The sequence below is a fragment of the Monodon monoceros genome, unplaced genomic scaffold (assembly GCF_005190385.1).
Source record: "Monodon monoceros isolate NGI ecotype Baffin Bay Population unplaced genomic scaffold, NGI_Narwhal_1 Super_Scaffold_9, whole genome shotgun sequence".
In the NCBI taxonomy this organism is placed as follows: Eukaryota; Metazoa; Chordata; class Mammalia; order Artiodactyla; family Monodontidae; genus Monodon; species Monodon monoceros.
This window is the reverse complement of record NW_021703786.1, coordinates 30,822,637-30,844,155: the sequence shown is the minus strand read 5'-3', so window position 1 is coordinate 30,844,155 and position 21,519 is coordinate 30,822,637. Positions and strand designations below refer to the sequence as shown.

At 60.5% G+C, this 21,519-nt stretch overlaps 1 protein-coding gene across 3 annotated transcripts in view; it reads left to right on the top strand.

Annotated features, from left to right (window-relative positions):
• TMEM104 (transmembrane protein 104) overlaps positions 1–17,913 on the top strand; it is a 58,060-nt gene extending 40,147 nt beyond the window's left edge. For all 3 annotated transcript variants that reach the window (XM_029211818.1, XM_029211819.1, XM_029211820.1), the window contains 2 exons: positions 643–736; positions 15,161–17,913. In XM_029211818.1, the coding sequence (XP_029067651.1) occupies positions 643–736; positions 15,161–15,921 (855 nt within the window). In that variant the 3' untranslated portion in view covers positions 15,922–17,913. The remainder of the gene's footprint in view (positions 1–642; positions 737–15,160) is intronic.
• The last annotated feature ends 3,606 nt before the right edge of the window (positions 17,914–21,519 follow it).

Genomic DNA, 21,519 nt, shown 5'->3' with positions numbered 1-21,519 from the left:
TGGTTCTCCTGGTCCGGGATGTCTCTCTGACGCGTTTGCCCGGGGAGCCACCGGCTGTGGTTCTCCAGGCTTTCCCTCCTCTCGAAGTCCAGGACGTTGATGATGAACGACATCCTGATTCATCCTTTCCTCTGAACCCTCCAGGATGGTGTCCTTCCCACTGTGCCACGTCATCAGGGCCCGTGCGTCCCCCACCCCACCCCTGGTCCTTTCTTCCCAGTAAACCGAGAGGGTCCAGGGTGTGCCTGGTGTTTGTTTTGGAGCCTCATCTTCCTAACTCGTGCTTGCACCAGCTCAGTGCCGGGCCCTCGACCCTTCAGTCAGTGCTTGCTGAAGAGAAGCAAGCAGGGCCATGTCCCTAGGATGTCACCTCGGATTTGCCTAGAAAATAGCCTCAGGGCAGTAAGTGTGAGGAACAGCAGAGAAGCACAGCTCTGAGTTTCTATTGCACCCCTGGCCCTTGGGAACTCACCAGGTGATGCTGTCTGACCCCAGGGAGCCTCTGCCGTTCCAGGTGCACACCTGGGTTAGGACCGGCCCTGGGGTGGCCGGGGGCTGCGTGAACGGTGTGCCCTCCCCACACACACGATGTGCCGTGTGCGCGCAGTCTCTGCGCCCTCTCACTCTTGTTTTCATCCCCAGGCTGTCTTCACTCTCCTCCTCGGACCCTTCACCTTCTTTGACGTCCAGAAGACCAAGTACCTGCAGCTCCTGACGTCGCTGATGAGATGGATCGGTGAGTCTGAGAAACACCTCGGGTCTGACGCCCTTTCTCCCCTCCTGTCCTCAGCCATGTGGGCCACGGCCACATGAGCTCACAGCCAGGACTGCAACGTGGCAAGGGCTTCCGTGGACTCCCGCAGGCCAGGAGGCAGCAGGTGCTCTGTGCCTTTTTACTGGTAGGGAAATCTAGTACCAAAAAAGAGAGGTCACTTCAAGGTCCCGTAATGCGAGCAGAGGCGGGGCTCAGCCCTGGACGGCTGATTCCGAGTGTGCTGGGTCCGCCTGCAACCCACAGGTGGGCTCCGGGTCTCCTGGGGGCCTGGGTCAGGCTCAGCCCCCTTCAGGGCGGGGGAGAAGCCTGCTCTTTGCTCTCTTGGGCGCACCGTGTGGCACAGCCATAGAACCCCGTGGGCCATGGCGGCCACCTCTGCGTCCCCAGCCACCAGGGCGGGAAGAGACACCCCATCTGCAGTACCTTCCAGCTGTCTGACGCCCTGCTGAGCGAGAGCGCCACCATCCTCAGGGGAGCTTGGGGGTTTCTCCCCCATACCAGGTCTGCGGCCAGGAGCTTGGTCACCCCCGACACTGTCCTGCCAGCCACCCGGAAGGGCCAGGCTGCTGACCCACCTGGACCCGTGACCGGAGGGTGTGCAGTCACGGCTCCCCCGCCACCGGCAGGCGCTCTGGGATCAGTTGCGCGCCTGCTTTGGTCTAAAAACAAAGATGCTGTTGCTGTTGTGGCTGACGGGACTGGCAGAGGGGGTCTGCCCGGCCTCCAGGACCCCTGCGGGGTGCTCCCCAGGATCCCCCCTGCCCATCAGCACAGAGGTTCCCAAGGAACCCGAGGTTGGAAGGCCTCGCTCCTGACCCTCTGGCCCGGCTCCCGTCGCTGCTGCACCCGCCCTGATCAGGACTCGGGGTGCACGTCGCTCCGTATTCCGTGCTGGCACCCGGCACTGGATCGTGACGAGCTCAGGACAGTTTCTGATCCAGACGGTCTCCAGCAAGTCTGGCACCTTTAGGCCCCCAGCACCCCCTCACTCCAGGGTTCCAAGATCCCAGTGTAAGGAGCCACTGCGTCCCAGGAGTCCTGGTGCATCTCCATTTGGAAGGTGCCAGGTCATCCAGCCCAGCCCCTCCCCTGCAGAGGCAGGCGCTGCAGCTCAAGGACGGGGCAGGCAGCCTCCAGCCCAGGAGCTCCCGAAGGGGGAAGGCCCCTGCTCCACCCTGAGGGGACGTCTGCCAGTGCCTTGTCTTGAGCCAGACTCGCCAGCCTGTAGCTTCTTCCCACTCTTGGTCCTTCCTACAAGGAAATGAGAGCAGGACTGAGCCGTCCGGTGTGTGAGCTCTGGGGCCTCTGTAGCTCGATGAGCTGCCCTTCACCGTCCAACTGAGACGAGGGAACACCTGGATGCGGCAGGCGTCCTTGTCGGCCCCACCCAGTTGGTCTGACCCTATAGGCTGCTCTTCCCAGATTTCATTCACAAGCTCCAAAGCCCTGGGTTAAACTAACATGACCACCTGGGGAAAAAAAGGCAAACTCCTTCCTTAGAACGTAAGGATCACGCTAGCTCCGGGGTAAGAAGCTGGAAGGGAGTCTCCGTGAGTACCAGGAGGGGTTGTGCCCAAAAACTGGGATCACAATTACTGGCCGTCCAATCTTCTCCTTGTAAGTCCGCTTATAGGAAGTATTTGAAAGCCCCGGTGATCTCCAGAAGGAAAAGTTTTCTCTCGGTAAGCTGTATTTGGAGAAAACCGTTCTCCCTCCTCGCTCCCTGGCCCAACTCTGTTGCCCCAACTCCTCCGGTCCCTGAAGTCGGGTCCCCACGTCCTGGAGGTCTGGCCCCTGCTCGGCTCGGGCTTGGCTGTCCTTGACCTGCCGCATCAGCGGTGGAAGGGGCTCGTTAAGCGCTGGTTCCGTCGTCGGGGGGACAGAGCAGGGCGCGGGGGGTGGAGGGGACGACGTGCTGTAGCTGACATGACGGATTCCCCGTCAGCCCACGCGGGGAGCCTTCTGGATAATGACAGTTAATGGCTTCCATAGCACCTGGGGCCTGTTTAGCACGACGCATCTGGTGAGCGATGCATTTGTTAAAAGGGAGAAGGTTGTAAGAAGGAGTGGAGGAGGCTGATGGTAAATAGAGAGCGATTGTCTGGGCACAGGATGCCAGGTGCCCCCAGGCTCAGGTCAGACCCAGCTCCCACCCGCAGAGGTGGCACCGAGCTCCCGTTGCTAGCTGGCCACAGGGTCCTCAGGCCCCTCGAGCGGCCCTTCCTGCTTCTGCGGTTGGAGTTCTCTTCCTCGTCCTCCAGAACCGGGCTCACGGAGTGTCACCTGCGGCTCAGTTGCTTTAGAAACTCAGCCGCTCTTTCCCATGGCACAGGCCACCCTGGCCCCCGGTGACCCCATCCTGCCTCTCCTCCCAGCCAGAGCCCCCCTCCCACAGGGCAGCAAGGGGACTGCAGGGGGACTCCTCTGGTCTCCCACCTGCAACTTCATGGGCCCTCGGTGGCAGCCCTTGCAGTGCGACAGAGCCAGGCGGCCGTGGCCTTGAGAGAGGGTGCCAGGTGGAGACCAGCCCGTGAAGGTCATCCGCGCTCCTGTCTTGGTGGTGACATGGCTGTCTCTGCAAGTCACTCGCCTCTTTGCTCCCTCTGATCCTTGAGATAATCAAGCGGCAGTAGCCTCTCCGAGGACCTTCTCCCCGAGGCGCTGCTGTGGGTGACAACACAGACCAGCCGTTTGTCTCCGTGAGGGACTCGGGCCTCTGGGCTCGGGAAGTAGACCCGTCTCTGACACAAAGCCCTCTCAAGTGGAAGACAAATCGGCCAGTGAAGTCAACTCTCTAACATGTAGTTGAACCCGGGGTTCAGTTCCCAGCCTGGGGCGGCGGAGACACCTGGGCGTTTTCCTTTGTAGACCTGGTGGAAGGAGTTTCCCTGGTCCTGACCCCAGGCAGCAGGCGGCAGCAGGAGCGGGGGCAGGGAGTGGAGATTGTGGAAGCCGGGGAGCCCCCAGGCAGCCCCGCTGTGGGAGGGAGCGCGCCCCGCCCATGGGACATCCCAGGGGGGTGTCTCCTCTGGCCCCAGCTGACCCCAGGTGATTTTTCTAGAACTCCTCCAAAGGCAGTGAGCACCAAGGCCCCGTTAGCCCTCTCAAGTTTGCGCCAAGTTGTCAGTTTGCAATGAGCTCCCTCTTCATTTTGCTTCTGAACGGCAGCTGTGCGGCCGTGCCCCACCCCGACCTCCCTCCTTCCCACGCACCCTGCCTCTTCCCACCGCCCAGATTAGGGCCCAGACTGTCCGAGAGAGCCGAGCGGGGAGCTCAGGGTGGCAATAAGCTGGCTTGGGTTCTAGGAAGACAAAAGGGAAGAATGAGCACCAAAGGGACCGGAAAATCATAAACGTGCTGAGCCGGCCGGAAACGTTCTTGTGCGTAATTAGGAATTTGTTCTGCCATCTGTTGAAATGAGGCTGGGGCAGACTTGCAGGGACCCCTCCCCGAGCAGGGGCCCCCGGAGCTCCAGACAAACAGGGAAGCCTTTAAACTGGTTCCTCCAGGGTGTTCACCATGCCCTCCGCCAGAAGCCCCTGGTGCTGCTAGGACGGGATCTACAAGTTGGATGGCCGTTGCAAACAGCCGCTTGTCGGGAAAATGTCAGAACATGTCTGACACGCGCCAGCATCGCTTCGTGTCTTTTGCTGCTCAAATAAGTGCTGGGGAGACCAGGCTGCTGAGTCTGGGAGACCCGGTTTGCAAATGTCCCTGAATTTGTGTGGACGAGAGCGATCGGTTGCCGTCCCGGCAGGTGAAACTTGTTCAGGCCTCAGCAGACTCCCTGACCTGCCCCCCGTGCCGTCCACTGGTTCCTGAACACTCGGCTCCGGCCCAGGTGCGCAGGTCGGCCGGTATCCGTCGCCGGTGTGCACTGACGGGCCAGGCTCCCTGTCGGGCGGTGGCGAAGGCCGGAAGATGAATTGGGACTGTGTGAAAAGCACTATTGGCAGAGTGCTCAGCAGCGCGTCAGCATCCGGACGCCAGCCCCGTGCGCGGCCCTGCCATGGGCGCCTCCGGCCACTGCGTCCTGGGAGTGGCCTCAGAGTGAGCCTCCCTGGGGGCTGGCCCGGAGATCAGAGACGTGGCCCAAGCCACCCGCAGAAAGAGCTGTGTCGCTGGATGGTCCCCGGAGAGACCTTGGAGCATCGCCGGCTGCCTCCGTATGGCCTCCCCTCTGCCCCACCCCAGCACTGTGTGTACCTGGGGAACACCGGGCAGGGAGCCTCCCTGCCCCCACCAGCCTCCACCCCCATCGTCTTCAAGGAAGCCTGAGCCCAAGAGAAGTGAGACGCAGGCCCACCTCACAGAGAGGCTGGGCTTCCTCCTGACTCCCAGCTCTCACCGTCGGCCGTAGGTCGACCAGGGACACTTAGGAGACGCCGACGACCGTGCTGTCCTTCATGTCCACAGGCCCAGCAGCGGTGGCGCCAGAGCCTGGAGCCCTAAACCACGAAATGGGCCGCTGTGGACTGTTCTACCTGGGCCGCCCAGCAGGGAGCTCTCAGGCTGGAAGGGGGCTGCGGCAGCACCATCACTTCACTCCCGTTACCAGCCCCCCCACCCCCGCCCCTGCAGACGCATCCCACTCAGGGACATGAACAGCTGGCTCGGCTCGGGGCTCCCCATTTGGTGGTGTTAAAAAAACGATTCTTTCTAATAAAGGCAGCTCTGGCTCAGGACAGCCCTCTTCCGTCTGGGTTGTCAGGGACCCGCAGGGCTGCCTTCCCTCCGATTGTGTATTCAGAGCACCATGCACGTTATTCCCATCTCTGTGCTCCCTTCAAAGTGGGTCAGGCGCCGTCCTCCCCGACTGTTGGTGGAGAAACTTGAGCCTGCCTCGTGAATTGTCTTGGCCCCGCTCGCCCCACCTTCCCTGGCTGGTGCCCCAGATTTGTCTTCCAGACCGAGCCAGCAGGGAGAGGTGGGACCCGGTGGTGGTAGCCCGAGTGGCAGAAGGTCCCCAGGAGGAGACCATCACCTGGGAACATAAGGGCTCAGGTTCTACCTGTCCCCAGAATGATCTGTGGCCGTGTGGCCTCTTCCCCCACGGATCTATGACTGATCTCAGCTGAGTGTCTCCTGGTGGGACTGCTCTGATCTGTCACCACCAGCAGCCAGGGGTCTTCTATGTCTGAGCCATCTGTTCCCCACATCCTGTTGGCTCAGCAAGCCAGCTCAGCGTTTGAATTCCTTCAGGGTCGCTCACTGCTGTCCCCTCACTCTCAACTGGTGCTCCTCGGGGGGCCAGGAAGGACCCTCGCTCCCTAAGGACGGTAGCACATGGGCCCCCCTCTGACCTTCCAGCCAGCCTTTGTCCTGAGCCTTTGCTGCTGCCCTACCTACCCTCTCTCTGGGCCACTGTCCAGGGCTTTCCTGGGCCATTAAGGGTCCGGCTTTCCCTCGTTACACAGCCAGTGGAGGGAATCCAGGAAAACCTTTTTATGTACGTTTCATTTCAGCCTTATTTTGTTCTTGGTTTTCTGAAAGTCCTCTCTGCAGACTCAAAGGTCAGTTGAAAGAAGAGGGACTGGAGGGTTCTGTCTTAAGGCTTTCAGGGTCGAGCGGACACCTAATCAAAGTCTGCTGAAGGGCCAGCCACGTGTCATCAAGTGACCCCTTTCATTAGCGGCAGGACTGACCTGAGAGCTCCGCTGGGCCCCAAGCAGAGGCCGTGGCTCTCCCGGCCGCACGTCCCCTCTGAGTGGCCTGTGTTGTCAGCAGCTCTGCTCTGCGTGTGGCTGACACGTGTGCTGGCCCGGCCATCAGGCAGGGACTCCTGTTCCACCAGGAGGTTAGCAGGCCAGCTGCCTGGACTCTGGCAAGGGAAGGGAGGGTGAGGCCCACGCGGGGCGAGGTGTCTGACGGACACTGATGGTTACAGGCTCGCCTCTGCTCGGAATCAGGCTGCACACGAGCCAGGGTGAACCCCAGGCAGGCAGCCAGGTCAGGCAGCCATATCGGTCTACAGAGCTAGTGTGGCCCAGGGCAACCCTGGAGCTCCGGGGTTTACATTCAGACCAGGGCAACCCAACGCCCCTGTCACAATACTGCCTCTCCTCTTCCTCGCCTTCCTGTTTTCTCTCGGCATCCAGCCACTGCATGACAGCTGTCTTAGCTCAGGCTACTGTAAAATACCATGGGCTGGGTGGCTTAAACAGCAGAAATTTAATTTTTCAGCGCTGGGGGCTAGAAGCCCAAGATCAAGGTGCTGTCAGGGTTGGTTTCTGGTGAGGCCTCCCTCCCTGGCTTGTAGACGGCCGCCTTCTCACCGTGTCCTCACATGGCTTTTCCTCCGTGTGTGCAGAGAGAGAGCACGTACTCTGGTGTCTCTTTCTCTTCTTAAAAGTTCACGTATCCCATCAGATTAGGGTCCGCCCTTACGACTTCATCTAACCTGTCTAGAGGCCCTGTCCCCAAATACAGTCACATTGAGGATTAGGGCTTCGACATACAAATCAGAAGGGGGGACAGTGGCAAGAAGAAAGGGTTAAGAAAGGACTGAGCGGCCTTCAGGAAAGGTGACGGTGTGGAAGTTTTATATTTCCAGTCTCTGGGAAGGAGATCAGTCCACCAGCAGCCAGAGGGCGCTCGGGTGCGCTTTCCCAGCGATTACAAATGGAGCTGGCTCTGACAGCTTAAGAATGAAGAACTGAGAGCCTGCCGTCCCAGGCGCCACTTGCCATGCCTTGAGAGTGTGGAAAGTTGAAGGATGAAAAGGCCAGAACTCTTGATTTCGTACTTGAGACTTGATTGCTTCAGAGACTCAAATACCTGCCCTTTATCAACGACCTGCGCCTCCTGACACACTTGGAGGCGGGGAGGCTTTGCCCTGAGTCCTTCTGGAGTAGAATCTCAGTCCCGTAAGTTGATTATGTAAACATCCTTCTCTTCTGCCTCCATGATGACGACGACGACGACGGCAACTACAGAGCTAGAATCCTCCAGAAACCACGGGGGCTGACCCTGCATGGGAGGGTAGTCTGACTGGCTTTGAATTCCCTCCCTTCAGTGGAAACCCAGGTGACTTTTTTTGCAAGGGCAGCAATCACAGAATGTCTCATCGACCTGACATGAAATGCGACCCAGGGCCAAGATGCTTCTGGAGCCGAGTGCATCTGCACGGGGAGCTTTCCCTTCTCCCCAGAGGGAGCCCCTCCCAGCCAGAGATGGAGTGTGTCCTGTCTTCTCGGAGCATGAAAGGAGGCCCCACCCCGACCACAGCCTGTGCTCAGGTGGGAGGGTGATGACAGAGGAAGGATGGATGAACGTGAGCACCAAAGAACCCGAACAGAATTCCTTTCCGGTCTCGCCCAGCCCCCTACAGAGAGCACATGCCGCCGACTCCCCCCAGATGACAGGTGGAGGGGACGGCTTAGCCTTGTGTGGCCTTCAGTGGAGGGAGAGGAGGTGTCTCTGATTCACAGAGCAGATATGAGCAGCCTGCCTGGGGTCCTCCTGACCCCCAGAGCCCCAAAGACTAGCTGACCCCTGGGCCAGAGACGCTCAGCAGGGAAGGGTCATGGCTGCGGCTCCACCCGGCTGGGGTCACGAGGATGACCCCAGTACCCTCCTTGGAGCAAAAGGAGAATTAGGGGAGAACTCGGTATTGACAAGGTTTCCTGCTTGCCTGGGCTTTCCGGGTGGGAAGTCAGGTTTTTGCGACAATAAAAGGGACTGACACGTTTCTGAGCGACTGCTGTGGGCCAGGCCCTGCCCCTGTTCTTTATTGTACCAGCTTATTCCATCCTCCCAGCACCCACGAGCATCCCCCTTTTTAAAGGTGACGGAACAGGGGCACTGAAAGTTAAGTGACTGCCCCGGGATCACACAGTTCGGTGGCAGAATCAGGAGTTGAGCCCAGAGTAACTTGAGAACTTAAGCTTGTTTAGAAGAAGGGCAGCGGCCACCTCTCTCCCTCTCTCCTGCTCTTTCCAAGGGGTTAGAGCTTCGCGAGGTGAGCTGCCACTCACACCCCTGGCCTGTGGGTCTTGTGAGCCTGCCCAGTGGCTCTCTGTTCACAGTCGGTCCTATTCTTTAAGGAATGGTTACACAGCCGCCTGCGCCCACGTTTAGGGCCGAGCAACTGCTTGGTTTTCAGTGGTTCTCAGCTCAGGCTGACGTTACCCTATCAGCTCCTCCCAGCTCTCCTGAATCTCGGGAGGCCCTGGCCCAGCTCTGATGACCCAGCCTAAGGAGAGACACATGCATGCCCCAGCACCTCTGAGGACAGTGCGGTGGTGAAGAAGGAAGCTGGTGCTGGATCCTCCCCCGGATCCAGCTCCCAGCCTGGAGCGCCAGTGCCCGAGCCTGGATGGGCACCCACGGCCGTTCATTAGCATCAGCCCTGGCATGTTGATCCCCTTCTTGGAGAAGAGAGCGCCATCCTCCTGACAGCCGCCTTGACAGGTGGCCTCCACCTCGCACGTGTCAGAGCAGAGCCACCTACAGGGCTCCGAAAACAGCAAGGTGTCTGGGGTCAGCATCAGGGCCGGTCCAGAGTTCAGGGGGTTAGGTGGCTCCCCAGGAAGCAGGCCCACCCGGGCGAGGCATGCTGCAGGGCTGGCTTGTGGGGAGGGCCCGGGGCTGCTGGCACGGGCCCCGGGGCTCCACTGGGAGGAGTCCGTCAGCTTTGCCGTTGGCTGTTAATCACAGCTTCACATATATGTGTGCTCCGGGGCCCTCAGGGACTAAGGATGAGGGATCTGGCCTTAGTGGACATGTGTCCCCCTCCTCCGTGACAGCTGTGTTCCTTCCAGTGCCTGCAGAGGACACAGGAGGGGTCAGGGCCGGGCACGGGCCACTGGGCAGAGCCCTCCTGTGTTCCAGAGAAGCTCTGTTCCAGCTCGAACTCCCACCAGAATGTCCCTCTGACTCGATGACCCAGGACCACAGGCCACTTGCCCAGCCCCACCCAGCAGTGCCTTCCCTCTGTAGGGCAGGTCGCCCTGGTGGGCACAGCCCAGGGAACTGATAGCCCATTTTCCCTTTAGCTTTTTAAAGACTTGGCCCAGTATCACACCTCGGGCCTAGGTTTCAGGTGTCTTGTGCAATTCAGGGCAGGTGACCGAGGGTTACAGTGAGGAGACCTGGGCCGAGGTTGGGGGCAGGGGGCAGAGATCTTTCTGATTCCCAACAGGTCAGGTGCTTCCCTCACCGCCACGGAGCACACGGTCCCAGTAAACCCACGTTGCCTCATCAAAATATAATGCGAGCCAACTGGGGACTTTTCAATTGTGTGGCAGTCACATCTGAACATTTAATTAATTTTAATAATATGCTTATCCAACCTAAGATATCAAAAATACCTTTTCAACATGGAACCAATATGAGAAAATGATGAATGAGCTAGGTTACCTTCGTTTTTCACGCCGAGTCTCTGAGATCCGAGGTGCGTTTTAGGCTTCAGCAAGGCTCGTTTTGGGCCGGCCGCATTCAGGCACTCTGGAGCCCCATGTGGCTCATGGCTGCCCTGGTGGACAGCACAGCTGCACGTGCTTCTCCTTCAGAGCTCGAGGGTTTTACTGCCACCTGCTAGGAGGGCCCTCAGAGGCACTCAGCATGCCCAGAGGTAGCCCATGCATAATTGCAAAGCCAGTCTTGGAGAAGGAGCGGAATGGTAAAACCATCATGAGGGATCCCGTGTCCCATTATCACAGTGTCAGCGTGACAGCCTAATGGGGGGCGCGGGGCAGGGGGCTCCTGGGAGAGCTCTGCCCTGCCCTCCTCCAGGCAGGGAGAGTCTTGGCCCGAGCTCCCCAACTCAGGCAGGTGGCCCGGCTCATGCCAGCCCCACACCGACCCCAGAATTCTGTAAGGAAGGCGGAGCTCTGCATAGCCTCACCGCCACTCCAAGTGCTTGGGAGAGCCCCACCACAGCCCAGAGGCCAAGGCAGAGGTCCGGAAGGAACTCTCCCCTCTCCAGCGCCAGCGCAACCCACCCAGGGCTGGGTTCCAGTGCACGAAGGCTGGGACTGGCTGCTGACCACTCTGATCTCTGCCTTAACCCACAGCCCCAAGACAGGCATACTGGGGCCACTGGTTGGACTCCCAGAGCCCCGGACCCAGACCTCAGACCCCTGCCCATCTCCACTTGGCCCCAAGAACGAGTCAGCTCCGACTCCTGTGAGGTCTGGGCCAGTTCACCTCTTTATGCAGCCGAGGCCCCAGGGTGGAGGGGGTCCGGGAGAGCAAAGGGAGGAACCAGGAGAGGCCGAAGCAGTCCAGATTCGCGGTCGTCTGGCTTTTCACTCTCATCCCCTTATAAGTCTGGACCACCTTTACCCTTTGGCAGGAGTTCAGAGGGTGTCGGCTCAGCGGCCCAACTCTGCAGAGGAGAGAGGCTCTGAGGTCAGACAGACGGACAGCCGTGAGGCAAGACAGCTCCCAGCTGGGGCTCCTCATCTGACTCCAGCTCACAAAGAAGGGGGGAGGAGCAGGGGGCCTCCGTGGACAGCGGTGCTTCTCCTCTGACCGCGCAAGGGAACTCATGCATGACTCATTAAATGTCGTGAGAATGCATCTTGACATAAAATACGACCTTGACCTCCATCCTTGAGGCTGCTGACGCCCCCAGGACAGAAAGCTAGTACTGACATGACCCCACTGACCTGCCACCATCCTGATACTGTCACCCCGGACGTGCCTGTGCTGGAGGGCCGTTCCTGGTGTAAATGTTCATTTTAACCTGACCTCCTCAGAAAAGGAGGGGGAAAGATGTCTCCTCTAAGCAGTGCCCTCAGGGCTCAGGATTTGTACCGAGATTAGGACTTGCCTCCCCTCCTGTCTCTCTCCCTCCCTCCCAAGGCAGCGCATGTGGGGAGAGCGGAGAGCAGCTCCAGGTGGATCGATATGCTGGGCGGAAGCGGTGAAGTCCCGGGGCCCCAACCCCCTGTCGCCACCCTCATCGGGCTGCTCCTTCCCTCCTGCGCCGCGAGGGGGACAGCAGCCACGTTCTTCCAAGTTGGCTCTGGCGCCCGGTTCCCCTGTGACCCCCAGGTCTTCTTCCCTGGGCTTGGACGTCCCGAGACAGGGATCTCCCCATCTGCCCCCCTGCCCCTCCGCAGCTCATGTGGCTGTTAGGCAGTTCTTTCCGTGGTAGTAATTTGTGTCCTGTAAGTTCCACCCGGTGGCCCCCTGGACTGGGTTTTACTGCCTGCAGGACCGTAACTGCTGGCTCAGAGCGCCATCCCCAGATGCCCAGAATAGTATCTACACGGTGGGCTCTCAGTACATCCTTGCTGAATGAACGAATGAACGAATGAACGAATGGTCCTGGTGAGCCCCTTGAGCCACACAAAACAAGCGCAGTTGTTCTTACGTGGGCTGTTACCGCAGATATTAAAAAAGAGGTCTCCTGATCCCCCACGTCACCTGGCAGCTGCATCTTCCGAGGCCGTCAGCCACTCCTCGTGTGACATGTGTCAGGCCCTCCCCCCTCCCCCCACAGCATCGTCCCCGGCAGCTCGCTGCACCTCCTCACCCCTTGGAGCATGACTCCGGTGCAGGATGCGGGTGGATGCAGGTGGATGCGGACTGCTACCCTGTCCGTCACGTGGGCTCCCTGAGCACGGCCCCCGTGAGGCTCAGAGAGAAGCCCAGCCCGCCCTGCCCTCGGGGAATTGTGAGGCCTGCTCACCCAGACGTCAGGACCGCTCGCGCCCTGTCCCCCTCTCCCAAGCGGCCACCCCCGCCTCCCACACGGCCGCGACCAGGTGGCGCGAGCTGCCAGTGGCCGCGCCCGAGCCCTGGGCATCCTGTGTGCACTGAGAGCCCTGCTCTCTGCCGAACTTCCTGGCTGCGTTTGTCGCTCACAACCTGTCATCCTCATTTCGTCTTGATTTATTATCAGACCTAATGAGTTTTTAGAGCAGCTATCTCCCAGGGACGGGACGATCAGTCTTAGGAGATGGCTGTTGAACTCTGCTTCCCCGGCAGTGCGTGGAGGGAAGGGCCGGGAGCAGAGGACTGTGGTCCAGAGGGTAGGGCCGGGCGGCCCTGGTGCCAGGACCCCTCCCTCAAGGTCAGAGCTGCCGGTCAGGGCTGGCCAGACAGCTCGCCTTGAAGTCAGCGAGCCAGTTTCTGCCTGCGTTTCTTACAGCCTCTTGGAGATGTAGGGCTGAGGAGATGAGCAGAGAAGCATCAGCTCAGCCAGCATCCCAGCTGCAGGCAGCAGTGATGAGCTCATGTCCCAACAGCCAACTTCTCCCTGCCTCCTCCACGCCCACCAGACCCAGGGCCCCGCGGCCGAGCAACAGACAGGATTTCCCCACTTGCCTCTTTGCCAGTCCGCGCTGGCCTCGGCCTGGGCCAGGAGTAGCGCCGGGTCACCGGGGGACACTTCGCAGCGGCACGACAGGATCGAGCTCTTGCCTTACAGCAGCTGCCCCCTTTGCCCCGACCCTGGTGGCCCACCTCTGCTGGCGGAGGCGCCAGCTGCAGCCTCGTGAACAGCTAATCGGCAGGCGGCCCGCCCGCTCAGCTCTGCTTCGTAACCCTTTCCGGCCCAGGACAGACTGCCTGGCACACGGGGGACTCCGCCTCCACCCCGTCCACCGTCTCCCCTGGGTGCTGCCCTCACACCCTGCCCCAGTGCACTTCCTGGGTGCGGTTCTGCCACACAGATCTCTGGCCCGCACACCCCTCCTGCACCCACCCTGAGAAATGTGACGAGCCAGACTGCCAGGGTCCTGAGCGTCCCCGAGGAAACAGGGAGGCCCTCACGGGGTGTCCTGTCCCGGGCCCGAGAGGGTTCAGCCAGAGGCAGCTCCTCTGGGAGGGACTGGGTCACCGCTTGCCCCTTGACTGACCACAGCTGGTGGGATTTGTGACGCCCCTCCGTCGTGGGGCCCTCGGAATCAGGAGCGGCAGGGCCGGAGTCGGATGAGAGCATCAGAAACAAATGATCGTCTTTATCGGCAGTTTCCACAGGCCTGTTCCCGGGCTCCCCTCCCCCGATCCTGTCCGCAGCAGTGTCAGCAGCTCTGACGAAAAGTGACAGATGACATTTCCGTTGAGCCCACTTCCAAGTGTCATTGTGGGAAAACATTGGTCTGGCTTCCCGTGAATCCTGGAAGAAAGGCCTCTTCCTTCCAGGGAGCGGGGAGGGTATGACGTGGCCCGAGGGGACAGTGGGGAGACCCCCAGCCTCCCACTCGGGAGGAGCCCTGAGCTTCCCATGGGCTGGCAGGCAGTCTCTTCAGCCACTGTTCCTTCACGCTCACCTGCGTCACTCCCCGAGAAATGTCAGGTGTCATCGTGGGCTTTACCTGAGCGATGGGGGCCCGGGCTGGAGGGGCTGTCAGGTCTGGTCTGAACAGAGACAGCAGCGGTTTCTGGACTCCAACGCTGGAGACAGGGACACCGGTGGTCCCTGCGTGTGCCGAGTGGCTAAGGGTGGCAGTTCTGGGAGATCTGGATAACAGATGCAAGAAGCCAGAGACTCAGAGAGAGGCTGCTGGATCTGGAAGTATGTCTGTCTGCTGGGAGCAGCGGCTGGGAAGCCCGGCTCTGGGTATGAGACCCACAGGAGGGCCGCTGTAAGAGGTGCAGCTGGCCTGGAGCTCTGTTTGCTCTGAACAGATAGATCGTGGGTCCCCTACCGCTTCTGCAGCAAAGCCAGGTCAGAGTTACTCCCTGTACTTCTGTGCCTCCTACCTGTGCCACCAGGCCCAGGAGAACAGAGCCACATGCCCTTGGCCTCCAGCCTTGGACTCAGCTCCCACGATCCTTGAGCTTTGGTGCCATTTCTTCCCTCGAGTCAGCCCAGGTACCTTCCTTCCCGGTGTTGGCCCCTGGGTGCCTGCCTCCGCTCGGGGCTGCCCGCCTCCGCTCGGGGCTGCCCGCGCTCTTCACTGCCGCCCCTTAGCTGTCCCTGGCAGATGCCCTGGCCCAGGAGGACACCTCCTCCCAAGTGCTCCGTGCCTCCGCCCCTGCTCCTCAGACACACATTCTTGAAACCAAAGGAGAGTCAGGAAGCTGGCAGGAAGCCCCCCAACCCCCAGACCCCTGGGGCCGGTCAGGGAGCCGGGAAGCGCCTGGCCAGGAGCCTGCGCTCCTCTGAGAAGACAGCGGGGGGCTCCGCTGCCGATCTCCCCGCGCAGCCCCCGTCATGCCCGGCCCTCACCCCCAGACACCTTCCCTCACCTGCTGGCGTGGGCGTGCACGGCATGTCCCCGACAGCAGCGGCCACTGCTGACCTGCCCCAGAGTGTGGCCCTCACGGCCACAGGAATTTAACCCTTAGAACCCATCCACAGACTCTAGCAGAACCCGCAGGTTCTCTCTCATGGGGCTCGGGTCCCTCGGCAGGTGCCCCCAGACCAGAGGCTGTCCCAGGTAGGGCTGCCTCTCCTTCCCTGACTCACTCCGCTCCTGTTTCCAGCTTTCGCCATCATGATCGTGCTGGCCCTGGTGCGCATCGGACATGGGCGTGGGGAGGGGCGCCCGCCGCTGGCCGACTTCTCCGGCGTCCGGAACCTGTTCGGCGTGTGCATCTACTCCTTCATGAGCCAGCACTCCCTGCCGTCCCTCATCACCCCCATCTCCTCCAAGCGCCACCTCACACGCCTGGTCTTCTTGGACTACGTGCTGATCCTGGCTTTCTACGGCCTCCTCTCCTTCACCGCCATCTTCTGCTTCCGTGGTGACAGCCTCCTGGACATGTACACCCTCAACTTTGCACGCTGCGACGTCGTGGGCCTGGCCGCCGTGCGCTTCTTCCTGGGCCTCTTCCCCGTCTTCACCATCAGCACCAACTTCCCCATCATCGCCGTGACACTGCGCAACAACTGGAAGACGCTTTTCCACCGAGAGGGGGGCACATACCCCTGGGTGGTGGACCACGTGGTGTTCCCCACCATCACCCTGCTGCCCCCTGTGCTGGTGGCCTTCTGCACACACGACCTGGAGTCCCTGGTGGGCATCACGGGGGCCTACGCGGGCACGGGCATCCAGTACGTCATCCCCGCCTTCCTGGTGTACCTCTGCCGCAAGGACACCCAGCTGGCCTTCGGCTACGGGACCGTCAACAAGCACGGGTCCCCTTTCCGCCGCACCTTCTGGGTGGGCTTTGTGCTGCTCTGGGCTTTCTCCTGCTTCTTCTTTGTCACCGCCAACATCGTCCTCAGCGAGACTAAGCTCTGATGGCAGGACAAGTCTGGTGACGAGAGGGGTGGGGCCCCCCCGCCCTCCCCGCTGGCAGAGCCAAGGGCTAGTTGCCTCCCAGGTGTCCGTGGGGCAGGCAAGGCCCGGGCTCTTGGAGGGTACCCTCCACGCCTCCAGCTGGGGGGCTCCCCCACCCAGGATTCCGCACAGTCTGCACCTCGCCTCACTTGCCGGGGTCACCCTCCTCCAGGTCCTCGTGCTGGGGCTGCCCCCAGCCAGCCGAGTCCCACATCCGGGCACACGGCTGCTCCTAGATTCTAGGACTGGTTACTGGGATCGAGCCCTCTGCTTTCACACACTCCACCACCAGGGCGGGCTCTTCCCCCGGAAGGGTGGAGACGCAGTGCTGGCACTGCCACTATGCCAGACACGTGTACCCCCCACCCCTTACCCCGCTCTCCCAGTCCCTCCCGCATCCTTGTCTGGGCAATCTCCATTAGGGCAACCCCAGGTCCTACCCCTCCTCTCCACTGGGCCTGGCAGGGCTCACCTTCCCACCGGGCCTGGAGGTGCCGAGTGCCTCTCCTAGGGGAGTGCCTGGCCAGCTGACAACAAGGACCATAAGTGCTACTTGGCACCAGGGTCCCCAGACCAGAGCTGGGAGGGCCCTGCTGTGGGTGCCAGCTCCTGTCCTGGGCTTCGGAGCCCATGATGACTCCGGAGCAGCGGGTGGGAGCAGCCTTTCCACACGGGCACAGCAGCCCACGCACGGGGTTTAAAGCCCAGAGCTCTCGACCCCTGAAAGGGCGCCTCAGGCTTCCTGCGGGGGGGGCGGGGGGGAGCAGCGTACAAGGGCCGCCAGAGGGGAGCTACCCCCAGCTGTCACCACAGTGGCCTGGGAGCACCCCGGGCATGGAGCCCGTGTTTCCCACCCTGTGAGAGAGGTCGGGCCTGCCCCCCCCCCCAGCACATGGAGCAGAAGCTCTTACCTTACAGAAAAAACCCTTAGAACCCATACACAGACTCTAGCAAAACCCTAACCATCTACATTTCAGTCTGAATAAAGCACAGCTGTGGGAGTGCCCGGCCCTGCCCCCGCTCCAACATTAACAGTGGCTCCCTTTGGAGCCGAGCTGTGCGTGCTCAGCGTCCACGCTCTCCATGTCCCTTGGGCGCTGTGGGGTGAGACGGGGCCCCGGCCACCATTCCCATGGAAGGAGAGCCAGGTTCCTGGGCACGTCACCAGCTCCACGTGCTTCCCTCCCCCCCAACAATCATGCATGCACCTGCTGGGCCAGCCTTCCTCGGAGACACATGGGACCCTAAAGAACTCTGCATTTTCAATGTGCCTTCTCCTGCGTCAGGGCCTGGGGGCTCCTCCTGACCCTCCCTCGTGTGGCCCCGGCCCTGGGCCTAAGCCCACTTGTCCTGGAGCCCACAGCAGCTGGGCCAGGAGCAGCCTCTGGGGTGGGGTCTCGGCCCTTCCCCCTCCCTCCGCTGATTTCAGTGCCTTGCTCCTCTCTCCAGGGAACCCCTTGCGGCCTCCCCCCTGCATCTCACCGTCATTGAACTTTGGACAGAGCGAGGACGCCAGGTCTCCTGGGGCCCACGATGGTCTCAGGGCAGGGGGACATGGGATTTGCAAGAACACGGGGAGTCCGCAGGCAGCCCCAGCCCTCCCCTATGGCCCCCTGGCAGCCCCGGCCTGTGAGAGTCCCGTGTCATAATCGGCCGCGATCTGCCGTCTCTCTTTTGCCGCACATCTTCAGTTCTCACAGCTCATCCGGCGTATTGTTACTTTTCCATCCTCGTGAAAGAAGGACGCCTCTTCCCCATTTGCCATCGTGGCTGCTTCCCAGGAGGCCTTGCGGGGTGGGCGGGGCCGGGGGCCTCCACGAGGCCCCGCCCCGCGTGGCACGGACCCGCCGGAAGCTGCCGGGCTGTTTGCTGAAAATTAAAACATCTGTACTTACCCTTCTCCAATTACATTCCCTCTTGCTTAAGGACAAAGCAAATTAAATCATCCCACCGCCTCAGGTTCCAATCCAAATTTTGGACACAAATTTACTAGCATGGTAAAGCCAGTTTGATTTATGGGGCAGTCTGGAGCCACACAGCAGTGGAGCCGGATGGCTGCATTCCCCTCCACCTCCGAGCTGGGCAACCACAGTCCTGGAAGGAATTGGCCGGAGGTGATTGGCCGTGGTCCTGGAAGGACCACGTCACTGGGTTCCTTTGCTCCTTGGTGTTTGCCTGCTGTCTGTCGTGCTAGAGGTCAGATGGGGTCAGCTTCCTCTCTACTGCTGATGGCCTGGGGGAGGGGGCGCGGGGACCCTGACAGCTAGACGTTCCCAGGTGAGGCTTGTTCACCTTGCCCATGCAGCACATTCGCCTGTGAGTTTTTACATCAGCTTGCGGGGGTGGGCCAGTTGGGTCATGGTTTCTGTTCTACCGATGGGCCCTGTGGTCTGTGGTGGGGAAACCAGAAGAGGATGCCAGCCCAACCTGGCCCAGGTACAAGTGTCGCTGTGGAGAAGAACATAAACTCAGCAGGCTCCACCCGACGCCATTCACCCGCACTGACCCAGACTGGCCCCGAGGGCAGGGCAGGTCAAGGTGGGAGGCAGCCTTCTCTGTCTCGTTCCCTGCCGAGGCACTGGAGCCTCGTGCCATCGCACCAGCGGCTCCTGGCTGTTCCCTCACCTGAGGCCAGAGAGATGACTGCGGGCTTATGGATGGGACAGATGGCGGGTGACAGGCCGGGAGGCACTGCCGAGTGGTGGGAGGTGGGCAGCGGGCACCTCGCCAGGCCCTCAGACACACACCTGTTCCCGCCAGATGGGGGCCAGGAGCGGCCTAAGCAATGGGAAGAGGCTAAAGTCAGAGTGGGGGGAGGGCAGGGGCTGCCCCTACCTCATGGGGAACCAGCCCAGGGGAAGAGCCTGGTGTGTGTGTGTGACACTGAGCCAGCGAAGGCTGAGGCCATGCCTGTCTAGGGACCGGATCCCTGATCAGGGCTGACACCCGGCTCTTGCGCAACCAGGATCCAGAGCTGCAGGAGGGAGCTTCACGATCCCTTCTCCCCAGGGCCTGGGGCTCATGGTGTCGATTGGAGAAAGGGGAAAGTGACATCTACTAGTGCCTGGTGTATGCGGGCACAGTGCTGGGCACTTTCCACGTGGACCTTGGTGGCATAACTCACGGGTTAAGAGCGTAGACCGAGAAGTTGGACGTGCCACTTGCAGGCAGCAAAGCCCGTGCTCTCTCCTCCTGTCCTTTGTAACATGGGGAGGATAGTACCTGCATCACTGACCTGTATGGGGCTAAAGTCCTGAGTACCTGACACAGAAGTGTTCAATAAAGCTCTCAGGTACTGATGCCCAGCTCCCTTGTCCCTTGCCAGCCATACTGCACGTGTACCACATACCTCTAGACTCGTTGAAGACCCTGGTTTAGGTCCTCAGGCACCTAACCGGTTTCATAGCCTCCTGATGAGCAAAGTGGCTTCTTCTTAGCAACTGCCTGCCACAATTCAGAGGCGGGAAATGGACTTGAATTCTTTAGGGCTTTGGGGAGGGGGTGGTCTCTGGTTACCCAACACCCCCAGGAAACTGAAGGACAGCCTTCCCCCATCACAGAGCCAGACTCAGGCCAGGCTGGGGAGTTTTGGAGCCAAGACTGAAGCTCAAGTATCGTAAGTGAGGGCATCGTGCCCCCTCCCCACACACGGGCCCCAGGAAAGAGGTGGTGTGGACCATGAACTCAGTAAAGACAGAGGAAGAAATACAGCGATGGCAGCAGCAGGAGGGAACGGGGAAAGATAGTAGGAATTTCTACTGCTGAGATGTGACCAAAGGCCTCTCCCTGTGTCCCACAAAAAACAAAAAAAAACAGCATTTGGGTATCTGGTGTGTGGGTTCAGCTGGCTGTGCTACACTGTCACACCCTTGTGTGTGATGACTGAACATCTGTGGCTTCACTCTACCACACAGCCGGCTCCCTCCTCCCCTGCCAGGCTCTCTGTCCTCCCCTTGATAATGCAGGACCCTTCCTCGGTCCTCCCGCAGAGGGGCAGGAGGCGTCCTTCCTGCCCCCACTCCCCATGGGACTCGCTTCTCCTCAGAATACATTCTTAGAGAAGGAGCAAGGTGGCCAGGAGCCCGGCCCCAGGAGCAGGATTGGCCCCTCCTCAGAGCCAGTCAGCAGCAGGCTCAGCTCTACATGTGGTTCTTAATTATCTTTCCAGTTCTTGGTTATTAATGATCTTGGAGAGTGAGCAGAGAGCAGCCTGGCCCTCGCAACTCCTCCAGGCGTTACCTGCTGCAGCCTTCCACCCAGCGCTGCGCTCAGACCCTGACCCAGGGAGCTCAGGTCCAGGGGCTGGTGGCCAGCGGTTAACCCTCTCACCTCCAGTGGCTGCAACCAAGGTCAAGCTCCCTTCCGCGGCACTGGCCTCTAGCACCCCCCTTAGACTCACACTCACAACCTGTTTTTGAGCCCCCCCCCCCCACCGATCCTGGACCTGGATCCGTGAAAATCCATGGGGCAGAGAATGTGAAATTGACTATAATGGGCTGGGGGGAGGCACACATTCTTGCGGTCGTCAGGCCCTCCACCCAGGAACGGAAGGGTACTGGTAATTTCCACCACTCTACCATTTCAGCGGCTCTCACCCCTAAAACCAAACAAAAAAACTTCCAGTTTTCATGGCTCCAGCCCCAGCAGTAGAATATTTGGAGACTGGAGAGGGGACCCAGCCTGCTGGGAGCCAGCAAGGAGCCATGTGGGTAAGGGCACTGGGCCGTGGCCGCACGTGGTACTGGCATCCAGCACTGCCCTCCCCAGCCCCCTCCCTACTACAAGGAGTTAAGTTTCTGCCCTGCTTCACCCAAATTGCCGGGGACAACAAGGCCTTGGGCTTCACAGGCTCACAGTTAGAAAAGGCTCTAACGGTATCAATTACGCTCACCGTGTTTGCGGAATGGATGGAAGGAGGGCTGGCTTGCTTTAGTCATTGTGAGGCTAAATGTAACCACAGAGGTGAAAGCATTGAAAATGGTAAGCAAGAGCCATCTTTTTAGATGGTTCACAGCTAGTGACATGTGACAGAGGAAGGAGGTGGGGCTGAGAGCCGCAGAGGGAGGACAGAGAACTGAGATGTGGGACAGATTCTCTGACCTGGAGGTCTTTCCCTCCCAAGGCTGAGCCGTGCCTGACCCCGGAAGCCACCCATGCCAGGCTTCCAGAGCCAGCAGGCAGTCCGAGCCCTGCACAGCCACCGCGGGGCGAACACAGCTGGCCAGGGCCCAGGAGAGCCCAGCAGGTTCCCCACAACAGACCTCCCTCTGCCGTTTCCACCATAACATTGTCAGGCTCCCATGGGGGCCCCTGGCGGGGCAGAACCCCCAGAGCCCCTAGCATGAGCCCTTCTTTTCAAGGAGATTGAAGGATGAGCTCCATCCATCACCACCAGAGCCCCCGTGCTGAGCACATTTGTCTCATTTGGCACCAGGGCGGGCGGGAGCTGGCACTGAATACCAAGTGGCTTCTGCTGCCTGGAGCCCTCTCTCAGCCTTGCCTCCCGGATACTCCACAAAGGGAGCTGCCCACCTGCTCTAGGCAGACACCCCATCTGGG